Raw genomic sequence first — 21,836 nt, forward strand, 5'->3', positions numbered from 1 at the left:
AGGGCCCACATTTTATCATTTTAACTTTTTTGCAAACTTTTTTTTTTTTTTTTTAGTAAAAGTTCCTCTATTTGTGGACTACAAGAATCCTGGAGCACTCCTGAACCACACCACAAATTTCTATCTCACATCTGACGAAGGGGTGACCATCGGGGTCTGGTGAGTGGTCAGACATGGTGGAAGGATAAGCTTGGCAGCATAGTTGGCCACGCATTTTTATGATATGTACAGTATAAATGACCACACTAAGCAGGAGAGCACACTGTGGTCAGTTCTCTAGCTGTGCTGGGAACTCAGCCTGCTCTCCTCCTATGATCATACTTGTCCTGACACCCTTCCCCCCCTCTCCCTGCACAGCCATTTACTGGGAAGCTCAGTGTGCTGCTGCTTCTCCTCCCCCAGCTCTTATGCATCTGAGAACAGAGGGAATATGATCACTTATAAAAAAAAAAGGCATTTATAATGGTTTTTTTTTTTTTTTTTATAAATCTGTACACAAATGTTTTGCCTTTCATTTCTATTTTAAACTGAATAGGTTGTTTTACAAGGTGATCGTTTACTTGTATTTAAGAGTGTTGAGACAAACCATTTACCACTGACAGGGGTGCTTACAATGATCAGCCCTTATTTATTAATTTATGTATAACCTTTATCCCAAAATTGTTTGCTGTAACTGCAATGTCTAGATGGAGTTTGGTTTCGATTTGTTAGTGTATCTGAATCTGAATCTGCTAGTACATCTAACACTCCCCCCCCCCCCCCCCGGACAATGTTGCTGTGCCCCCTGTGGTCCTTCATCTAGAATGGGGGTACTCTAATATAGGAAGTGTGTCATTGGCCAGATCACCAGTTGAAAACAGAGGGAAAAAGAGACTAAAAAAGAAAACTAATGCAGCCACCACATCTAAGAATTGGTAAACTGCAATATATTACATTTTTGGTTCTTTACATCAACACAGGTTCTCGTTATAGTTTAAATTTAACAAAACAGCCAAGTAGAGAAATGGAACAAATTTCTTGACACCTGCCTAAAACTTTTGCACAGTACTGTATATTTCTTCAGATATTCTAGTACAGGGGACTCCAAACTTTCTAAACAAAGGGCCAGTTTACTGTTCATCAGACTTTAGGGGGGCCGAACTGTGGCCATTGTGAGTAGAAATTGTCCTGGCATCAGTGGAAGTAAACAATGCATCTTTGTTATTAGGGTAGGAATAGCGCCCTGTTGTTGGTATCGGTGGGAGGAATAGTGCCCCATCATTGGTGTCAGTGGGAGGAATAGTGCCCCATCATTGGTGTCAGTGGGAGGAATAGTGCCCCATCATTGGTGTCAGTGAGAAGGATAATGCCCCATCATTGGTGTCAGCGAGAGGGATAATGCCCCATCATTGGTGTCAGTCGGAAGAATAGTGCCCCATCATTGGTATCAGTGGGAGGAATAGTGCCCCATAGTGGGTGTCAGTGGGAGGAATAATACCCCATCATTGGTATCAGTGGGAGGAATAGTGCCCCATCATTGGTGTCAGTGGGAGGAATATTGCCCCATCATTGGTATCAGTGAGAGGAATAGTGCCCCATCATTGGTGTCAGTGGGAGGAATAGTGCCCCATCATTGGTGTCAGTGGGAGGAATAGTGCCTCATAGTGGGTATCAGTGGGAGGAATAGTGCCCCATTATTGGTATCAGTGGGAGAAATAGTGCCCCATCATTGGTATCAGTGGGAGGAATAGTGCCCCATAGTGGGTGTCAGTGGGAGGAATAATACCCCATCATTGGTGTCAGTGGGAGGAATAGTGCCCCATCATTGGTGTCAGTGGGAGGAATATTGCCCCATCATTGGTATCAGTGAGAGGAATAGTGCCCCATCATTGGTGTCAGTGGGAGGAATAGTGCCCCATCATTGGTGTCAGTGGGAGGAATAGTGCCTCATAGTGGGTATCAGTGGGAGGAATAGTGCCCCATTATTGGTATCAGTGGGAGAAATAGTGCCCCATTATTGGTGTCAGTGGGAGGAATAGTGCCCCATCATTGGTGTTAGTGGGAGGAATAGTGCCCCATCATTTGTATCAGTGGGAGGAATAGTGCCCCATCATTGGTATCAGTGGGAGGAATAATGCCCCATCATTGGTATCAGTGAGAGGAATAGTGCCCCATTATTGGTGTCAGTGGGAGGAATAGTGCCCCATTATTGGTGTCAGTGGGAGGAATAGTGCCCCATTATTGGTATCAGTGGGAGGAATAATGCCCCATCATTGGTATCAGTGAGAGGAATAGTGCCCCATTATTGGTGTCGGGGGAAGAATAGTGCCCCATAATTGGTGTCGGCGGGAGGAATAGTGCCGCATAGTGGGTATCAGTGGGAGGAATAGTGCCCCATCATTGGTATCAGTGGGAGGAATAGTGCCCCATCATTGGTGTCAGTGGGAGGAATAGTGCCCCATCATTGATGTCGATGGGAGGAATAGTGCCCCATCATTGGTGTCGGGGGAAGAATAGTGCCCCATAGTTGATGTCAGTGGGAGAATTTGTTCCGCAACTGTGGTGTTAGTGAGAGGAATAGCGGCCCATCTTTGGTGTTGGTGGGAGGAACATTGCTCCATAATTGATGTCAGTGGGAGAATTAGTTCAACAACTCTGGTGTCAGTGGGGGAAATAATACCCCATCATTGGTATCAGTGGGAGGAATAATACCCCATCATTGGTATCAGTGGGAGGAATAATACCCCATCATTGGTATCAGTGGGAGGAATAGTGCCCCAAAGGCCGGAAAAAGGCAAGCAAAGGGCCACTGTTAGGAGCCCCCTGGTCTAGTAGAATAGATTTGGAATACCTATAGTGACAGAGAACAAGGGTTGGATCAATTATCTGAACAATGAACATTAGCAGCGGGAATGAACAGATTCTCTGGAAATGAATCTATTTGTAGGAAACAAATATTTGTGTAATTATGAGATCTCATACAGATTGGGGGTTCATTATAAGAACGCCGTTTCCAAGCATGGCGGCTGACTTCACGGACGATTGGCTTAATGATAATTTGTTTTATTGCGGTGGATTTTAGGGAGATGAGAGAGCGGAGACGGTCGGCTCCTGTACACGAAGCATGCATATTAATCACACTGATTTCTTCTCCTAGGCATACCGTGCCTGCCAGCAGGGGGGAAGAGGCGAGAGGAAAGGGCCGCCGCTGGTTTGAAGACTCTCTCGCAGATGACAACCCAATTATAATTTATCTCCATGGCAATGGGGGAACAAGGTGATTACAGGCTGATCCGCCGTAACCGGGGACCGCTGTCACTTTATTCTGTGCGTTTCATGTGACGGGCCGCAGTCTGGATGGAATATTAAGAAAACATTCCATTATATTCTTCTTTTATAAATCAGATCGTGTGCTTGCTTTATAGAGACATTGACACCTCACTTATTCAGGGGGAAAGTCAAAGTGTCTTTGCAAAAGTCTACCGCCCCCCCCTTCCTTATTTCCACCTTGTCCAATCAGAGAACACTTTGTATTTAACCACTTGCCCCTCCAGGAGATTTACCCCCCCCCCTTCATGACCAGGCCATTTTTTGCGTTACTTTACCTGACAATAGCGCGGTCATGCAACGCTGTACCCAAATAAAATTGATATCCTTTTTTTTTCCCAATAGAGCTTTCTTTTGGTGGTATTTGATCACCTCTGCTTTTTTTATTTTTTGCACTATAAAAATACTGACAATTTTAGGGCCAGATAACACCATATGCAGTGCAGTGCGTTATTTTTCTGCATCAAAAACGCATGGAAAGTAGGTACCGTATATACTCGAGTATAAGCCGAGATTTTCAGCATGTTTTTTCATGCTGCAAATGCCCCCCTCAGCTTATACTCGAGTCACTGTCTTTTTAAAAACGGCGCCGCCCTGGCGCCGATGTGTCACCGCGCATGTGCCGCATGCCCGGGAATAGCCGATTGTGTACGGGCTTTCCCGAGCATCGGCGGCACATTCGCAGTGACGTACTGGCGCCGGGCGGCGCGATTTTTTAAAGGTAAGGGAGACTCCTCCGCAGCCCCTGCATTTCCTCATGCAGTGCTGCGGGCATGGTACAGGACATTCTCCTGTACCATGCCCCCAGCACTGCATCTCCTATGCCATGCCTGTACATACTGTGCCATGCCTATACCATCACCTGTGCTATGCCTATACCATCTCCTGTACCATGACCTGTTGCGTGCCTGGACCATGACCTGTGCCATGCCTGTACCATCACCTGTGCCATGCCCTTACCATGACCTGTGCAATGCCTATACCATGCCCGCAGCTCCTGTTTTGGGTCTCGTGGTAGTCCAGTTGGGTCCAGTAGCTGCTGCATTTCCCACCCTAGGCTTATACTCGAGTCAATAAGTTTTCACACTTTTTTGTGGTAAAATTGGGTGCCTCGGCTTATATTCAGGTCGACTTCTACTCGAGTATATACGGGTAATATGGTTTCCAATGGCATAGTTCACACCAGTGCTTGCAGTTCCATTGCGTTCCAGTTCCAGAAAAAAATAAAGTAGAACATGCTGCATTTTTCCTGCACTGGACTGTACTGGAACACTGTAAAACGCATCAAAAACACACTGGAACACACGTGTCCTTATTTAGGGCCAGTAAACACCATGGAAACGCAGTCCGGATGCGCTCCAGATATTTTTCTGCATGCACGTTTTTGATGCAGTCCAGTGCATTTTTCCCCCCTCTTTTTCCTTAATCTTAAATAAGGACATGTGTGTTCCAGTGCGTTTTTTGGTGCATTTAGGTGCGTTCCAGTGCGTTTTTTGGTGCATTTAGGTTCGTTCCAGTGCGTTTTTGATGTGTTATACAGCGTCCCAGTGCAGGAAAAATGCAGCATGTTCTACCTTTTTTACTGGAATGCACTGGAACTGCAAGCACTAGTGTGAACTATGCCATTGGAAAACATATACCCTACTTTCCTTGCATTTTTGATGCAGAAAAAAAACGCACTGGACTGCATATGGTGTGAGCTAACCCTTAAGGTTAAGAAAAAGAGGGGGAAAAATTTACTGGACTGCATCAAAAATGTGTCAAAAACGCACTGGAACGCATCAAAAACACGCATGCAGAAAAGCATCTGGAACACATCCGGACTGCGTTTCTATGGTGTAAACTGGCCCTGAAAAAAAAAAAAAAACAATAGTTTTTTACTTTCTGCTATAAAATATATCCAATAGAAGAAATTTGACTTTTTTAAATTTTTTTAGTTTTATTTTTATTTATCAATTTAGGCCAATATGTATTCTGTTACATATTTTTGGTAAAAAGAAATCTCAATAAGTGTATATTGATTGGTTTGCATGAACATTATAGTGTCTACAACAAACTATGGGATATATTCATGGAATTTTTTTACTAGTAGTGGCGGGGGATCAGCGACTTATAGCAGGACTGCGATATTGTGGCGGACAATGGAACACAAAGTGACACTTTGCGGGAACCAGTGACACTAATGCAGTGATCAGTGCTAAAAATATGCACTGTCACTGTACTAATGACACCGGCTGGGAAGGGGTTAACATCTAGGGCAATCAAAGGGTTAACTGTGTCCCTAACCAGTGTTTGTGTGTATTGTATGTCCCGCTTTCACTAGGAGAAGAAATGGATTGTAGTCCCTGCTGTGCAGGAATATAGAATCCATCCCTCCCCCCCTGTCAGAATGGAGATCTGCCTTGTCTACATAGGCAGATCCCCGCTCTGTGTAGTTTCCTGACGATCAGCGGGTGCCGGAGAACATCCAGTGGCCGGCACCCACAGGTCAGACTTTTGCTGTGAATATTCACAATAAAAGCAGCCCGCTGGTGGCAGGGCATGCGCCCCCTGCAGGTGAAAGTGCAGAATCTCGGATATATACACGTGATTCTGTACAAACTGCTATGGGACAGATGGGAATTTAATGAAAAAAAAAATACAAGGTGTTCTATGGAGACACAGACAGCAACAAAGACCCGGCAGGTGTTCTAATCCCTCTCCATTCTATCTAAAAGTGTTTTGCCTCTAGTTATATGTTAAAGCATAACTCCACTTTTGTATTAAACAAAAAAATTCCCTCTGGGTGATCTCTGTACATTGCAGGGATTTTAACAAACTTTGTTGCAGATTCCTACCTTTTATTATTCTGAAGAAATCCCTGTGTGTTTGTCTGTGTCCATGTGAACACCTTAAAGAGGAAGTAAAATCTAAAGAATAATTTCTACCTATAGGTAATTCCATAATAAGGCCTACCTATAAGTACTGTAAATATCTCCTAAACTTGCACCATTTAGGAGATATTTACATTGCATGCAGCCGATGACGTCATCGACGCATACACTCTAGAGTCTAGATGAATGGCCACCCGTGCCTTTCCTTCAGATAGCTGTGCCATGAATGACGATTCCCCCGCCAATGCGCAGGAGTGACGTCATCGCAGGTCCAGCCTGAAAGGAAGACCGGGAGAAAATGGACGCTGCCTCCAGCGACTACAACGCATCGCTGGAGGGCTTAGTTTTCAGGTAAGGTTCACATAATGTGCTAGTATGTGATGCATACTAGCACATTATGCCTTTATCTTGCAGGCCAAAAAAAAAAACAGTGGTTTACAACCGCTTTAATGTGAATAGGAGTGATTTTAAAATTATAAAATCAGCTGCTGCACCTGCAGGGTTCTAATGAGGAAAGTTCCAGGGTCTGCATTCCTTTGGACGTGATTTTCCTTTTAGGAGTATCTGACCAAAAATATAAGTTTTGTTGCAGGGGATGCCTGAAGTCTGATATGTATCTTAGTGCAGCCTTCTGGGAAAATCAGTGAGCCAATCACACAAGCAGGAAATTATGTTCCTGGCGGGGGGGGGGGGGTTCTATACATATTCTGGGGGGGGGGGGGTTCTGTACATATTCTGGGGGGGGTACTATACATATTCTGGGGGGGGGGTTCTGTACATATTCTGGGGGGGGGTTCTATACATATTCTGGGGGGGGGGGTTCTGTACATATTCTGGGGGGGGTTCTATACATATTCTGGGGGGGGGGTTCTGTACATATTCTGGGGGGGGGGGTTCTGTACATATTCTGTGTACAGAGCGCCTCCAGGTAGACATATTGTATTTTACAGAAAATACAGTGGCTGCAGAAAGGAAAGGTCATTTTTAATAGCATTCAATTACAATATCACTTGTGCCGCAGTTGTATACGCCATATTATGGGTTTTTCTTTTTTATTGCAATTTTTTCTTCCCACGAAAGTGGAGTTACCCTTTAACCTCTTGCGGACCACCCGCCTCAGATATACTGCGGCAAGGTGGCTCGGCTGTGCGAATCGCCGTACCCTTACATCGCTCCTCCGGAGCGAGCATGGGGGTGCGCACGTGGCGATTTGTGAGAGGGGAAGCTGATCTGCGGGGCCAGTGGCCGTGATTGCCGCCGGGCACCCGCAGTCACTTCCCAGGAAGAGAGAACAGCTGTCTGCTGTTGTAAACACACCAGACCATTGTTCTGTCAGCAATCAACACAGGGCTCCTGTCTTCCTCCTATTTAGGAACACCGGTCTCTGTGTCGATTCTATTATCCCATCCCCCTCACAGTTAGAAAACACCCCCGGCATACATTTAACCCTTTGATTACCCCTGGGTTAACCCCTTCCCTGCCAGTGTCATTATTACAGTAGCAGTGCATATTTTTAGCACTGATTACTGTAGTGATGTCACTGGGCCCCCCAAAAGTGTCAAAAATGTCAGTTAGTGTCCGATCTGTCCGCCGCAATGTCCCACTAAAAATCGCTGATCGCCGCCATGATTAGTAAAAAAAATGAAATAAATCCTTCCCCTAGTTTGTAGACGCGATAACTTTTGTGCAAGCTAATCAATAAACACTTATTGGGATTTATTTTTTTTTTTAACCAAAAATATGTAGCAGAATACAAATTGGCCTCAAATGATGAAAAAATTAGTTTTGAAAAATTTTTTATTGGCAATGTTATATAGCAGAATGTAAAAAATAGTTGTTATTTTTTCAAAATTGTCGCTCTTTTTCTGTTTATAGCGCAAAAAATAAAAATCGCAGAGGTGATCAAATACCACCAAAAGAAAGCTCTATTTGTGGGGAAAAGAGGACGTCAATTTTATTTGGGTACAGCGTCGCACGACCGCACAATTGTTAGTTAAAGTAACGCAGTGCCAAATCGCAAAAAAAATGGCTTGGTCATTAAGGGGGAAAATCTTCCGGTCCAGAAGTGGTTAATAACATTAAATTACAATATGACTTGTGTCGCAGCTGTATATGCTGTTTTTTTTTTTTTTTTCTTTTTTCTTTGCAATTTTTTTTTTCCCATGAAAGTGGAGTTACCCAAACACCTACAAAAAACGCCTGAAAAAACGCCTGAAAACAATACGCTCAGGTGTGAATGAATGGAGTGCCGGTTCACATTTCTGCGATGCGGGAACGCTGCGAATATACAGCGTGTTCCCGCATCGCATCCGCACCCCTGGCAGTTCACACTGCCATATGCGATACGCTGGGGGTGTCAATTAAAAGTTAACGACACCCCCAGATCAGATCGCATATCGCAGTGTGATCTGCAAGTTCGCACAGAATCGGATCGCACCATGGGATCCGATTCTGCTGCGGACCAAAAAAAGGGTCCTGTGCGTGTTGGGTGCGATTGCGGTGCGAATTCAGTCATACAAACTGTATGGCTGAATTTGCACCGCACAGAGATCGCATGTAATTTTAGGGGCAGTGCGCTCCGAATCATATGCGATGCCTGTGATCGCAGAAATGTGAACCGGCACTGAAGGAGTCCTCTTCCACTATAGGGGTGCACAGTGTTGCTTATGAGGATAAAGTGTCATATGATACATTGTTCCCATATCTGTGTCTGCAGCAGTCCTGCACATTCATTGGCTCAGAGGATGCAGCGCCGTCTCCTTCAGCACACTTCAGTTTACTGTCAGCCAGATGATTTCTGATTGGTCCTGTAGGTGATTGCACTGTACACCCCTGTATATAGTATTCTATCAGACACTTAGACCCATTGGAATTTCTCTACAAGACACAGCAAGCCTATTCTTCATGCCTGCACACCCCTCATCTTCTTCTTTCTATCTCCCCCCAGGGCTGTCGATCACAGAGTGCAGCTAATGAAGGTGAGCACTGTTCTCCATCTCTGTGACTGCCTTTAAAGCGGAACTCCGGGCACAGAACTTTCTTTTAAATATAATCCTCCATAGCTACAAAGGATATAAATCCACTTTGTGTGCACCAAATGCCTTTTGCAAACCCAGATATTACCTTGTTAAAGTAGCAGCAATGTCATCACTGTGCTGTACATAGTCAGTGCAGAGAAGAGAGCTATGGGAGGGGGCTCAGAAACCCCACCCACTATAGACTGCCTACAGAAAACTACAGGAGGGGGCGGAGACAAGACCTGTCACGCTGCACAAGGAGAGAGAGCAGAGCTGTGGGGGGGGGGCCCAGTAGGCTCCACCCACCACAGACTGCCTGCAGAAAACTACAGGAGGGGGCGGAGACAAGACCTGTCACCCTGCACAAGGAGAGAGAGCAGAGCTGTGGGAGGGGCCCAGTAGGCTCCACCCACCACAGACTGCCTGCAGAAAACTACAGGAGGGGGCGGAGACAAGACCTGTCACCCTGCACAAGGAGAGAGAGCAGAGCTGTGGGAGGGGCCCAGTAGGATTTACCCACCACATGCTGCCTGCAGAAAACGACAGGAGGGGGGCGGAGACAAGACTTGTCACGCTGCACAAGGAGAGAGAGCAGAGCTGTGGGAGGGGCCCAGTAGGCTCCACCCACCACAGACTGCCTGCAGAAAATTACAGGAGGGGGCGGAGACAAGACCTGTCACCCTGCACAAGGAGAGAGAGCAGAGCTGTGGGAGGGGCCCAGTAGGCTCCACCCACCACAGACTGCCTGCAGAAAACTACAGGAGGGGGCCAAGACAAGACCTGTCCCCCTGCACAAGGAGAGAGAGCAGAGCTGTGGGAGGGGCCCAGTAGGCTCCACCCACCACAGGCTGCCTGCAGAAAACTACAGGAGGGGGCGGAGACAAGACCTGTCACCCTGCACAAGCATAACTCCCAACTTTTTGAAATGGGAATGAGAGACACCTACTAGAGAAAGTATGTGCTTGTAGGCATAGGACACACCCCCTGCCACGCCCTCTTAAAGGAGTTTAGGTTTATGTTAAGCGGAGTTCCACCCAAAAGTGGAACTTCCGCTTTAGGGAGTCCTGACCCCCCGACATGCCACATTTGGCATGTCATTTTTTGGGGGGGGAGCGGGTACCTAGTTTTGACAGGTACCCGCTCCCACTTCCGCTTGGAGCGCCGCGGCGCCCTGAGCGGAAGTTCTCCTCTCCCCCCTCCCTCCCTGCAATCTTCTGGGACACGTCAGAGGTCCCAGAAGATTGCCGGCCAATCACGGCGCGCAGCGCGACTCGGGCATGCGCAGTGGGTACCCGGCTGTGAAGCCGCAAACTGTAACAGCCGGGTGCCCACAGCAGTGATGCCGGCGCCGAGGGAGAGGATCGAGGCTTCCGGCGGCCGTATCGCTGGACCGTTGGACAGGTGAGTAAATGGCTGGAACTCCGCTTTAGGAGCTGAACCACTTTATTATATCGGGTCATTTAATAAAGAGGCAAAAAATATGAGAATTATATAAATGAATTAGAAGGGATTTATGATTTTTTGCTGTTACACTGTATTTGTTGTCCTGATGTGATGTGGAATCTCATGCAGGTTCTCAGTGAAGCCGGCTTCCACGTCTTGGCTCTGGACTACAGAGGTTAGTGACTCCCTGATCCCTAATTGTGGCTGAGTGACAACCTCTGCGTATCCTCACTATTCATTGTTCCTTAGGTTTTGCTGACTCCACTGGTGAACCGAGTGAGGCCGGTGTGACCCACGATTCTGTCTCTTTATATGAATGGGTAAAGGCTCGCAGCCACGGAAACCCTGTCTGCCTATGGGGGCATTCTCTTGGCACCGGGTAAGTTCTGGTAACTTGGCCCTTGCTTAATCTTGTTCATGGACTTAATAGTTTGTGTTAGATAAAAAGAAAGGAGCGCCTGATGTCCAGAGAAATGTGACTTCTAAAATATGGTTCATGGACCTTTTAATAAAAATTAGTAACATGTACATCAAGCCAACGGATTTCGGGGGAATAGACTCCCCGTTCTTTAGGATTGTACTGAGTACTATTCAGTGGAAAAGATTCCCATTAGTGGTTATGTTGGATCAAGGTTTCTGAATGGCAGGATGCCGACTTTCTTTGTTTAGGAAGCAATCCGTCCTTGATCCAATATAACCACACCAGCCCTGAAGAAAGGGGAGTCTATTCCCCCCCGAAACACGTTGGCTTGATGTACATGTTGCTAATTTTTATTAAAGATCCTGGCATTCCTTTCTTTGTATCTTAAGTGGGGTACACACTAGTAGAAAATCTTCCGAAAATTCCCGCCCGAGGTAAAATCGTACACAGCTTTCAGCAGCCATCTCCAGATGACCAATTTTTGTTTAATGTGTATGCAGTACGTCCGCGAACAATCAGATACGAAAGACCGTGCATGATCTGAAATTGCTGATGACCCGGAAGTCTAGGAACAAATGTCCCAAAAAAAAAAATGGGATGAGAAATTTCGTGAACATTTATGCACTGTCAACTAAAAATGGTTATGACCGCTGAGCAAGAGAGAGAAAAATCGGAGGATATTTCGTCCGATTTCTGTCAAGTGTGTACGGGCCTTTAGTCTACATGCTGAAATGACCTTAAGGTCACACAGAAAAGGCAACAGCCCAATCCCCAAGAGGGCCCATCGCCACCATCCATCACAGGGCACTATCCACCGGAAGACATTTCTTCCTTTTTGCCCACACAAATACCAACTCGGGACCAGTGACCAATCCAGTCAGTCCAGCGGGGTCTCCAACACAAGCATCATAGTTTGTCTTAGATAAAAAGAAAGGAGCGCCTGGTGTCCAGAGAAATGGGACTTCTAAAATCTGGTTCATGGACCTTTTAATAAAAATTAGCAACATGTACACCAAGCCAACACGTTTCAGTGGTTATGTTGGATCAAGGTTTCTGAATGGCAGGATGCCGGCTTTCTTTGTATAGGCAGCAATCCAAACTTGATCCAATCTAACCACTCATGGGAATCTTTCCCACCAATAAGTACACAGCAACAGCCCTGAAGAAGGGGGAGTCTATTCCCCCGAAACACGTTGGCTTGATGTACATGTTGCTAATTTTTATGAAAGGTCAATGAACCATATTTTAGAAGTCACATTTCTCTGAACACCGGGCACTCCTTTCTTTGTATCTAAGTCTACATGCTGAAATTACCTTAAAGCGGAGTTCCAGCCATTTACTCACCTGTCCAACGGTCCAGCGATGCGGCCGCCGGAAGCCTCGATCCTCTCCCTCGGCGCCGGCATCACTGCTGTGGGCACCCGGCTGTTACAGTTTGCGGCTTCACAGCCGGGTACCCACTGCGCATGCGCGAGTCGCGCTGCGCGCCGTGATTGGCCGGCAATCTTCTGGGACCTCTGACGTGTCCCAGAAGATTGCAGGGAGGGAGGGGGAGAGGAGAACTTCCGCTCAGGGCGCCGCGGCGCTCCGAGCGGAAGTGGGAGCGGGTACCTGTCAAAACTAGGTACCCGCTCCCCCCCCCCCAAAAAATGACATGCCAAATGTGGCATGTCGGGGGGTCAGGACTCCCTAAAGCGGAAGTTCCACTTTTGGGTGGAACTCCGCTTTAAGGTCGAAAAGAAAAGGCAGCAGCCCAATGCCCAAGAGGGCCCATCGCCACCATCCATCACTGGGCACTATCCACCGGAAGACATTTCAACCTGGCTACACTGTCAGTATAGTCAGAGTCGTGTAGAAATATGAAAATCAGTTAGCCCAAACTAAACTCTGGGAGTTTAACAGAAAAGTTCTATTAATACATAAAGTACAATACAAAGTGTATTTTACAAACACAGTGAGGTACATACCGTGTTTCTCCGAAAATAAGACCGGGTCTTATATTAAATTTGGCTACAAAAAACACACTAGGGCTTATTTTCAGGGGATGTCTTATTTACGGTACGTACAATAATTTACATTTATTCAAAAACAGTCATGTCATCATGACGATCCTAAAGTGGTTGAAACCCTAACAAAAAATAAATCCTGATCCTTTAGGGCATGACAGACAGCACAGTGCATGTACTGTGTCATTCACCCCTCTCTTTGTTCTAAAAAACCTGGAATAAAACAATAAAATGTTTTAAAAAAAGTTCCTGTGTCCCCTGTCTTCTCTCCCAGCTCAGGAGTCAGCATTAGGACTTTCTGTAATCCCAAAAATAAGCATTGGTCAAAATTATTTTTGTAAAAAGATTATAGAATGTGCAGTGTGTCTCCTCTTGTATTTTTATAGTGGAAAATACCCTATTTACAGCACTGTTGGGTTCTCACATCACCCACCGGAACTCTTCTTCCCAGCTTTGAGCACTGCAGAGTAAAGGGCCGGGAGGAGAGCAGAAGATCTACGGCGGGTCATGTGAGCACCCAGCGGCACTGTAAATAAGGTATATTCCACAATAAAGTTACAAAAGGAGACACACTGCATATTATATAATCTTTTTACAAAACGGATTGCATGTTTTTACAATGACTTTAACTAGGGCTTATTTTCGGGGTAGGGCTTATATTGCAGCCATCCCCAAAATTAAAGCTAGGTCTTATTTTCGGGGTAGAGCTTATTTTCAGGGAAACAGGGTATAAACAAAACTCCAAAATGCATCACCATCAGAGGGCGATTCTTTGTAAACAGAACAGAGTAAGTAACATGAGCAGGGTAGTCAAGATCTAGTATCGGAGGCACATATGAAGTGACATTTCATTGGTTCCCAGCAGAGGCGTAACTAGGACCTGCAAGAAACCATGAAGGGCCCCCCGGACCCCTGGCCGGGCCCTTCCCTTCAAGCCTGGGACTCTTCAGATTGGATCCTGGGGCCCTTAACTTTCGTTGCGGCCCTTTATTATGGGACCCTTTCACAAGTTCTGCAGTGGGCCCCCTTCCTGCCATCTTGGGGCCTCCCCATGGTGGTGGAATGCCAGGGTCCGGTTGCAAGTGTGACCTTTGCGATCCTGGAAGTCCACCCACTGGTGTCAGTATTTTTTATTTTTTGGTATTTTAATTGTATTTTTTATCATTTTATTTGATTTTTTTACCATGTCACTGACAATGACTCTGTCCATTCAGAAAAGGAAGGAGCTGGTAAATTACATATTTACTGACCCCTTCCTGGTTCTCTATTGTGACACATCCAATACAGCAGCTGGCAGGAGAGGGGAGGGAGCATAGATGGAGGGGGGGGGGGGGGGAGGGACCAGGGGAGCACACAAGGGCCCAGAGACAGCAGAACACAAGTGAAATGATAGGAGGAGTGACGAGGGCAGCATACAGAGGAGCCAATCTCCTCCATTTTCCTCCAGCATCTACAGGAGGAATAAGGAGGACAGTGATTTCTCTACATGCTGCCCTTGCCGCCCCTCCTATCCAGGTGTACAGGGGAGCCGCACAGACCCCCTGGAGCATCGGGCCCGGTTGCAATTGCAACCCCTGCATCCCCTGTAGTTACGCCTCTGGTTCCCAGGATACTTCCAAGTAATCCACAAGAGGAGTCTGGAGATAACCTCTTCTCCACAATCGTTACACAGACTAGACAAAAAAAAGGGGGGGGGAGGAAAAAGGGGGAGGAGGGGGGTTGGAGGGAGGAGGAAGGGGGAGGGGAAAGGGGGGGGGAGAGGAGGAAGGGTGGGAAGATGAAGTGGGGAAAGGGGGGGAAGAGGAGGGAGGGGGCGGAGGATAGGGGGGAGGAGGAAGAAGGGGAGGGGGAGGAGGAGGAGGAAGGAGGGGAGTGGGAGGAGGGAAGGGGGGGAGGGGTGAACTCTGGGAGTTAAACAAAATTTACCCTTCCAATAGCTTCTTTGTATTCTCAGTACTCTCCACAGAATAAATTCTGCCATTGACAAGAAATCTCCAACTTCACCATCACCATGTTGTCCATATGTGTATACTTGTGTAAAAGAAGAAAAGAATTTAATATATATACATTACATTTATTTGTTTTCATATTGACAGTATTGCCACAAATGCAGCCAGAAAACTGCAAGAAAAAGGTGAGCAACTTTAATACCAATTCCACATTTTGAAAAGACATCCAGATTACAGCTCACATGAGAAACAAAAATCCACAAACATTTTTTCAATTCAAACTTTTTAAAAGTTAAAGATTTGCCCAAGAGCAGGACCAGAAACAAAAAATGTCACTTCTGTGCACCCCTCTGATCCTGGTTTCACTTTAATAAAGGCTGGACTTCCCCACTAAGCCCCGCCATTGGAACAAATCAACAATACGCCTAAAGAATGAGATTTCCTTTATTAGACATTGGACGTGAGATTAGACATATTAGACATTGAACGGTAAGATTCCCCCAGCCTAAAAGTGACTCAGGACATAGATAAATCAGTCCCTTTCTCTGTAGCCTCGGCCGCACAGATGAATGAATAGGAAGCGCTCCGAGGCTTCCTGCTCATTCACAAACTGAATGAGTGATTGGTACAGATCGCTCCCTGTGTTCATTCAAGAATGGAGGGGACCAGTAAATGACATATTTACTGACCCCCATCCCCCACTCTCCATCCTGAAACATCCGCAGCAGCAGCTGGAAGGGGAGGAGAGAAGCCAGAAGAGCTGCGGGGGAAAGGGGCACACAGGGGGCACCTAACAGCAGATGGAAGGGGTGCATGTGCTAGAACCAATCCTGCTGCAGTGTGGAGAAAGAAGAAGAGAAGCTGGCAGTGCTGCAAGGGGAGGCAGAAGAGTTTCGGTGTCTGCAATAAGACAGTACAGCTGGACCTCCTGGACCCCCCTTTTGAACTGATGGGCTCCGGGCCCAGTACAGGAGGGCTGGCTGTACTGCCTTATCAGCAGCCCTGGTGCTGGACAAGTATTGTGACTGCTCGGCTCTCTCTCTCCTCTCTTCCCCGGCTGAATTCAGGGGCAGTGCTCGGCCCCGCCCGCTGGAGCTGTCAGACGGGCAGAAAGGAGAGCTGAGGGGTCAGCTGAGTGTCAGGAGGCGCTCTGATTTAGGTACAGATTGGTATATTTTTTTTCTATAAGAGCGGCACAGGGACACTCATTGTTCTAATACAGAGGGGATAATATGATTTTATATAAGTGGCTTAACAACTACTTTCAGGCATCAGCATACCAAGACTTTTTGGACAATTTCATGTTCCCAACTTTGTGGGAACAGTTTTGGGATGGCCCCTTCCTGTTCCAACATGACCGCACACCAGTGCACAAAGCAAGGTCCATAAAGACGTGGATGAGCGAGTTTGGGATGGAGGAACTTGACTGGCCTGCAGAGTTCTGACCTCAACCTCACTAAACCTTGTGGACAGCCTTCCCAGAAGAGCTGAAGCTGTTATAGCTGCAAAGGGTGGGCCAACTCAATATTGGACCCTACAGACTAAGACTGGGATGCCATTAAAGTTCATGTGTGTGTAAAGGCAGGCGTCCCAATACTTTTGACAATATAGTGTATATACATCTGTTTGATATATAGACAAAATTTCCAGTAAAAAAACTGCTTTGCTTAAGCTGCCAGTCTGCCAATATACAGGAAAACATAAGCATTGGGGAGTGTTAGGCAGGGGTAGAGTGATAGCATGAAAACCTAAATTCTTCAAATTAATCTTTGTTAGATATAAAGAGGTTCGAGCTAGGATTGTAAATGAAAAACTCCCCTTGATACATTATAATTGGCCATCATAGGAATGTTGGATCCATTGTAGAAATGTTGCCATTGCTGTTTATAATTTGTGATTTGTCTCCATACAGGGAATGCAGCTGACGCAGTGATTTTGGAGGCCCCGTATACCAACATCCGAGATGCTGGAGCGTATCACCCTTTCGGAAAGGTACGTGACTGTTGCATAAAACTATAACATAAAACTTTAAACCACTATATGTACAAACAAAAATGGCAACCACCCCATCCTAAAATTCGCCTTTACAGCAAGGTGCACATAAAAAAAAAAAAAAAAAAAGATTTCCCAGCACATCTACCAGCCAGCCTGCAAAAGCACTGAATTAACCCTGCATCACAGGTTACAGTAAATCCAGGGCCGGTGCTAGCACTAGGAAAACTAGGCAGCCACCTAGAGCGCACTGCTGCCTAGGGCGCAGCTACGGACGCTGGGTTTCCTACTTTCCACTGGGAGGAGAGGGCGCCTGGAGTTCGTCAGTGCGCCTCGTCCTCTACCCCGCTGTCTAACACCGGCCCTGTCTGTGGCGGCGAAGCAGCAATCAGCAGCACCTTTGGGCTGCAGGCAGCTGAACATCCATCGCCACACAGCCGTGATAAGCGAGGGGCCGGCTGAGGGCAGAATCGGGAGAAGAGTTCCAGCTGCAGCACCACCTCCTCCTTTACCTCGCCCCCCTGACCCACCCCCCGAAAAGATGAGAAGCAGCGGGCGCAGTATACCCCACGCTTCCAGAGCATGGACTGCTCTAACTTCATCTTCACTCTAACGTGAAGAGCCGAAGAGCTGGAGGACAGGCTGACTGGGGGGACTGAGCTGTGACAGAAGACGAGTGGGAGGCGCAGGCTGCTGTGGGAGTCGCTGGAACTGGAAAGTTGAAAGCAGATCAAAGAGACAGACTGGCAGCATGTCATGAAAGTTACCGTTCACCATCACATACACGCAGATCTGCAGACAAACAGAGACTGGGATAATGCAGATAGAGACAGGGCTAGGGGGTCTCTCTCATCTGCCCCCTAACTCCCCCCCCCTCTCTCTCATCTACACACCCGTTTTAAGCCCCCCTCTCTCAACTTCCCTCCCTCTCCCTCTTCTCCCCCCTCCTCCCTCTTCTCCCCCCTCCTCCCTCTCCCCCCCTCCTCCTTCTCCCCCCTCCTTCCTCCCCCTCCTTCTCTCCCCCCTCCTCCCTCTTCTCCCCCCTGCTCCTCCCTCTTCTCCCCCCCTCCTCCTCCTCCCTCTTCTCCCCCCTCCTCCTCCTCCCTCTTCTCCCCCCCTCCTCCTCCTCCCTCTTCTCCCCCCCCCTCCTCCTCCTCCCTCTCCCTCCCCCTCCTCCTCCTCCCTCTTCTCCCCCCCTCCTCCTCCTTCTCCCCCCCTCCTCCTCCTTCTCCTCCTCCTCCCCCCCTCCCGCTCCTTCTTCTCCCCCCTTCTTCTTCTCCCCCCCCCTCCTCTACTCCCCCCCCTTCTCCCCCACCTTCTCCTCCCCCCCCCCCCCCCCCTTGGTAACAGTGAATAAAAGGGTAGGGGAATACATGGGCAGGGCAATGGAGGTGGAGCCAAGGGGGCGGCAAAATGAGGTTTCGCCTAGGGCGTCAAAAATCCTTGCACTGGCCCTGGGTAAATCACTATATGTTCAAAAAAAGGTGGACACCCCTAGAAATGATTGAGTTTAAGTTTTTCCATTGAAGAGCTCTGAGAATGCTAACACATACAAAGACTTTATTTGCATAAAAATATACAAAAAACAATAGTTGATGGGGGTACATTCTAGTAAGGATACCCCGAACCATCACATCATGCATGACGCCGCTTACCCTGAAAGCATTAACTAGAAAACAATTACTATATACATGTTGCTAAACAGTGCATGCATCGTTTCAAACCAAAATACAGTTCAATAAGCAACAGGTGTGATTGGGCGGGGGAATAGGGGGGTAGGGGAGGGGAATAAGATCACAAGCCCGAAACTTTATCGATTGGACAAAGACACATAAGGGAGAGTAGGGAATAGGGAAATCTCAGACCTCCTCTTCCTCCATGAGATCCATCAAGTTATAGTCTCTGAGCAGACTGTGAACCAGTCTGGGACAGTTCTCAATGGATATCCTCTCCCGCTGGTGGATAAGGCGTTTTCTGGCGCACCACAAAGCGTCCTTAAAGCAGCACAACACCCGCCGGGCATTGTCAATGTCCTCCTGGGAATAAGTTCCACAGAAAAGTCCATTCAGCACACCAAAGTGTGTGATGACAGTCTGCGGCACAAAGTCTTTGAGTTCAGGTTCCAAGGCCCTCAACAGGCTCTGTGCAAAGGGGCACTCCCAGAAAACGTGCAAAGATGTTTCATCCTGGATGATGCAAAAAGGGCAGTGCCTGTATCTGCACAGGTTTCTGGCATGCATAAATGTCCTGAGCGGCAACCCCTCCTAGATTGCCATCCATGCCAGATCTTTGTGCCTGCTGGTGAGTTCCTTTGAAGAGACATTCCTCCAAACCACTTTGCACGTGGCTGAAGGTAAGCCTGGAACAGTCTCCACTGTGTCCATTGCTCTGATCAACTTGTAGATAGTTTTTGGCTTCCACAAGTCGGGCTTAACTCCATGCGGCCCCTGCTCCTTGATAAACTTAAAAGTGTCCAAGTGGCACCAAGGAGTGTGCCAGTTGTAGTGGATGGAACTGTCCCATTTGTCCCATCCAAGGGACCTCCAAAGAGGCAGGAGGAAAAAACAGGACCCCTGTATACAAAACTGGCTCCATAAAGACAAGGTTTGATGGGTTTGGTGTGGAGGAACTTGGGTAACCTGCAGAGAGCTTGAACCTCAACCTTTCCGAACACCTTTGGGATGAATTGGAATGCCAATTGTGAGCCAAGTCTCCTCATCCAATATCAGTAAATGACCTCACAAATTCCACCAGATACGCTCCAAAATCTCATGGAAAGCCTTCCCAGAAAAGTTGAGGCAAAAAGTAAGGGGGTGTTTTCCCTTTTAAAGTGGTAGTGAACTCTATGCTTATTTTTACCTACATATAAGCTTATAATATAGCTTACAGGTTGGTTAAATGAATATCTCCTAAACTTGCACTGTTTAGGAGATATTCTAGTGGGCAGCAGCTTGTGACCTCACGGGTGCATGCACTCTGAATGAATGGCATGCCGGTGCCCTTTCTTCCAAGCTCTGTGCCATGGCCATGATGTCATCACGGCTCAGTCACTCAAGCCACTGAAGCCCGCAAACCCAGAATGAAAACCAGATGAAGATGAAGGCCTCTGTAGCAGAGACAGTAAGCCACTGGAGGGCTTTTGGGCCATACACACTATAAGATTTTCTGAAGACTTTTTCCTTTAGATTTACCAAAACCATATAATATGAGGTCAAACCTAAACACTTTCAGTTTGTATGCAATCTGGCAGGCCCTTGCACTACATAGAAAAGGTAAATCTGAAGGAAAAAGACTTCGGAAAATCTTATAGTGTGAATGGCCCTTTAGTTTCAAGTAAAGTCTTTCATGACAAAATGTGGAAAATTTCAAGGGGTATGAATACTTTTTGAAGGCACTGTATTTCTACAAGCAGTAAATAGGACAATGGTTCCCTTTGGTATAGAATGTCAGGGAGTGACACATGATTTCCTGTCCAGACATCCCAGAGAAAGAAAACTGCTAGCTGTCATTTTAGTTCTGCTCTTTACCCCATTTCTAAAATGTTCTGTCACTTTCAGTTTTAGGCAGCACTAGTCACATGGTTTGTGGCTGATACGGTGAATTGATGGGGATATTTTGCGATCTTGTGATGTGGACCTTTTGGCATGTGGTACTAACTGATACTTTTTTCTCTGGCAGATCTATCACATTTACCCCGGATTTGAATATTTTTTCCTGGACACATTTGCACTCAGCAATCATGTCTTTCCCAATGATGAAAAGTACGTTTTTTTTTTTTAATTTTTTTTTTTTTTAGGGCTCGTTTACAGGGGTGGCTGGTAAAAACAAGTGGCCATCAGTCGCCAACTGGAACTACAACAATACATCTGGACAAAGCTGCAATGCCTTGCTTGAGTTCAGTAGGGCTGCACTGCAACTGTGAGCCCAACGCACGGTTTGCAGTTCTTGGCATGGTACCATAATATAAACTTGCTGTTTGCCTATTAAAAAAATAAAAGTACAAGAAAAAAAACTAGGGCTTCACTTTCTTCCAGGAATCCAGCTCCTTTGTAAACAACAAAGGAACACTATCAGTTAAGTCCAGCGAGGTGCCTGACGCCTCCTGGGCTTGGCTCTATTATTTATATCTGACAGCTTTATAGTATACCCTGAAGACAGCTATCGCTGTAGCTCCAGGAGAGTGACGCTTATCCTTTTTGAGCTCTGCCTCTTGAACAGGGGAGTCACTGCACCTGCCAAGCTCACCCCTCCTCTCCTGTCCATTCACAGGAGCCTTTGTATTATGTGAACACATTCAAAAGGCTTCTTGAATGGGTATCAGAGGGGGCTTTATGAGAGGGGTAGCTGCTCTGGGTGCCTTTTATCCTGTCAAAACCCCATGTTTTTTCGAGTCGAATTCCCGGCAGAGCAATAAACCTGTTAAATATAAATAGTAGAGATAAGCCCAAGAGATGTCATGCAGCTCTTTGGACTTAACTCACAGTGTGCCTTCACTTTTTACAAAGTGGTCGAATTCCTGGATTTCAGCTATAATTCACCTGGTTCACTATCAGCGCTCCAATTCATCTCAAAGGTGTTCAGTAGGGTTGAAGTTAAGGCTCTGTGTAGGCCACCAAACCATGTCTTTACAGAGCTGGCTTTGTGCACAGGGGTGCAGTTATGCGGGAACGGAAAATAGAATAAAAAAAGTAGAATAAATAGTAGAGATAAGCCCAGGAGATGTCATGCATCTCTTTGGACTTAACTCATAGTGTGCTTTCACTCTTTACAAAGTAGCCGAATTCCTGGATTTCAGCTTTAACTCAATGGTTTCTGCAATCTGTCTAATG

The 21,836-nt window shown here is 46.8% G+C and overlaps 1 protein-coding gene across 1 annotated transcript in view; it reads left to right on the plus strand.

Annotated features, from left to right (window-relative positions):
* LOC309569227 (lysophosphatidylserine lipase ABHD12-like) overlaps nt 1-21,836 on the plus strand; it is a gene marked incomplete at its 5' end in the record, with an annotated part of 34,640 nt that overhangs the window by 5,788 nt on the left and 7,016 nt on the right. Inside the window, 8 exons of the mRNA XM_082274980.1 lie at nt 3-159; nt 3,137-3,256; nt 9,127-9,157; nt 10,769-10,814; nt 10,889-11,018; nt 15,163-15,200; nt 16,928-17,007; nt 20,686-20,768. Coding sequence (XP_082131106.1) covers nt 3-159; nt 3,137-3,256; nt 9,127-9,157; nt 10,769-10,814; nt 10,889-11,018; nt 15,163-15,200; nt 16,928-17,007; nt 20,686-20,768 — 685 coding nt within the window. The remainder of the gene's footprint in view (nt 1-2; nt 160-3,136; nt 3,257-9,126; nt 9,158-10,768; nt 10,815-10,888; nt 11,019-15,162; nt 15,201-16,927; nt 17,008-20,685; nt 20,769-21,836) is intronic.

This window comes from Pelophylax lessonae, assembly GCF_965119305.1.
Source record: "Pelophylax lessonae genome assembly, chromosome: 13".
Taxonomy (NCBI): domain Eukaryota; kingdom Metazoa; phylum Chordata; class Amphibia; order Anura; family Ranidae; genus Pelophylax; species Pelophylax lessonae.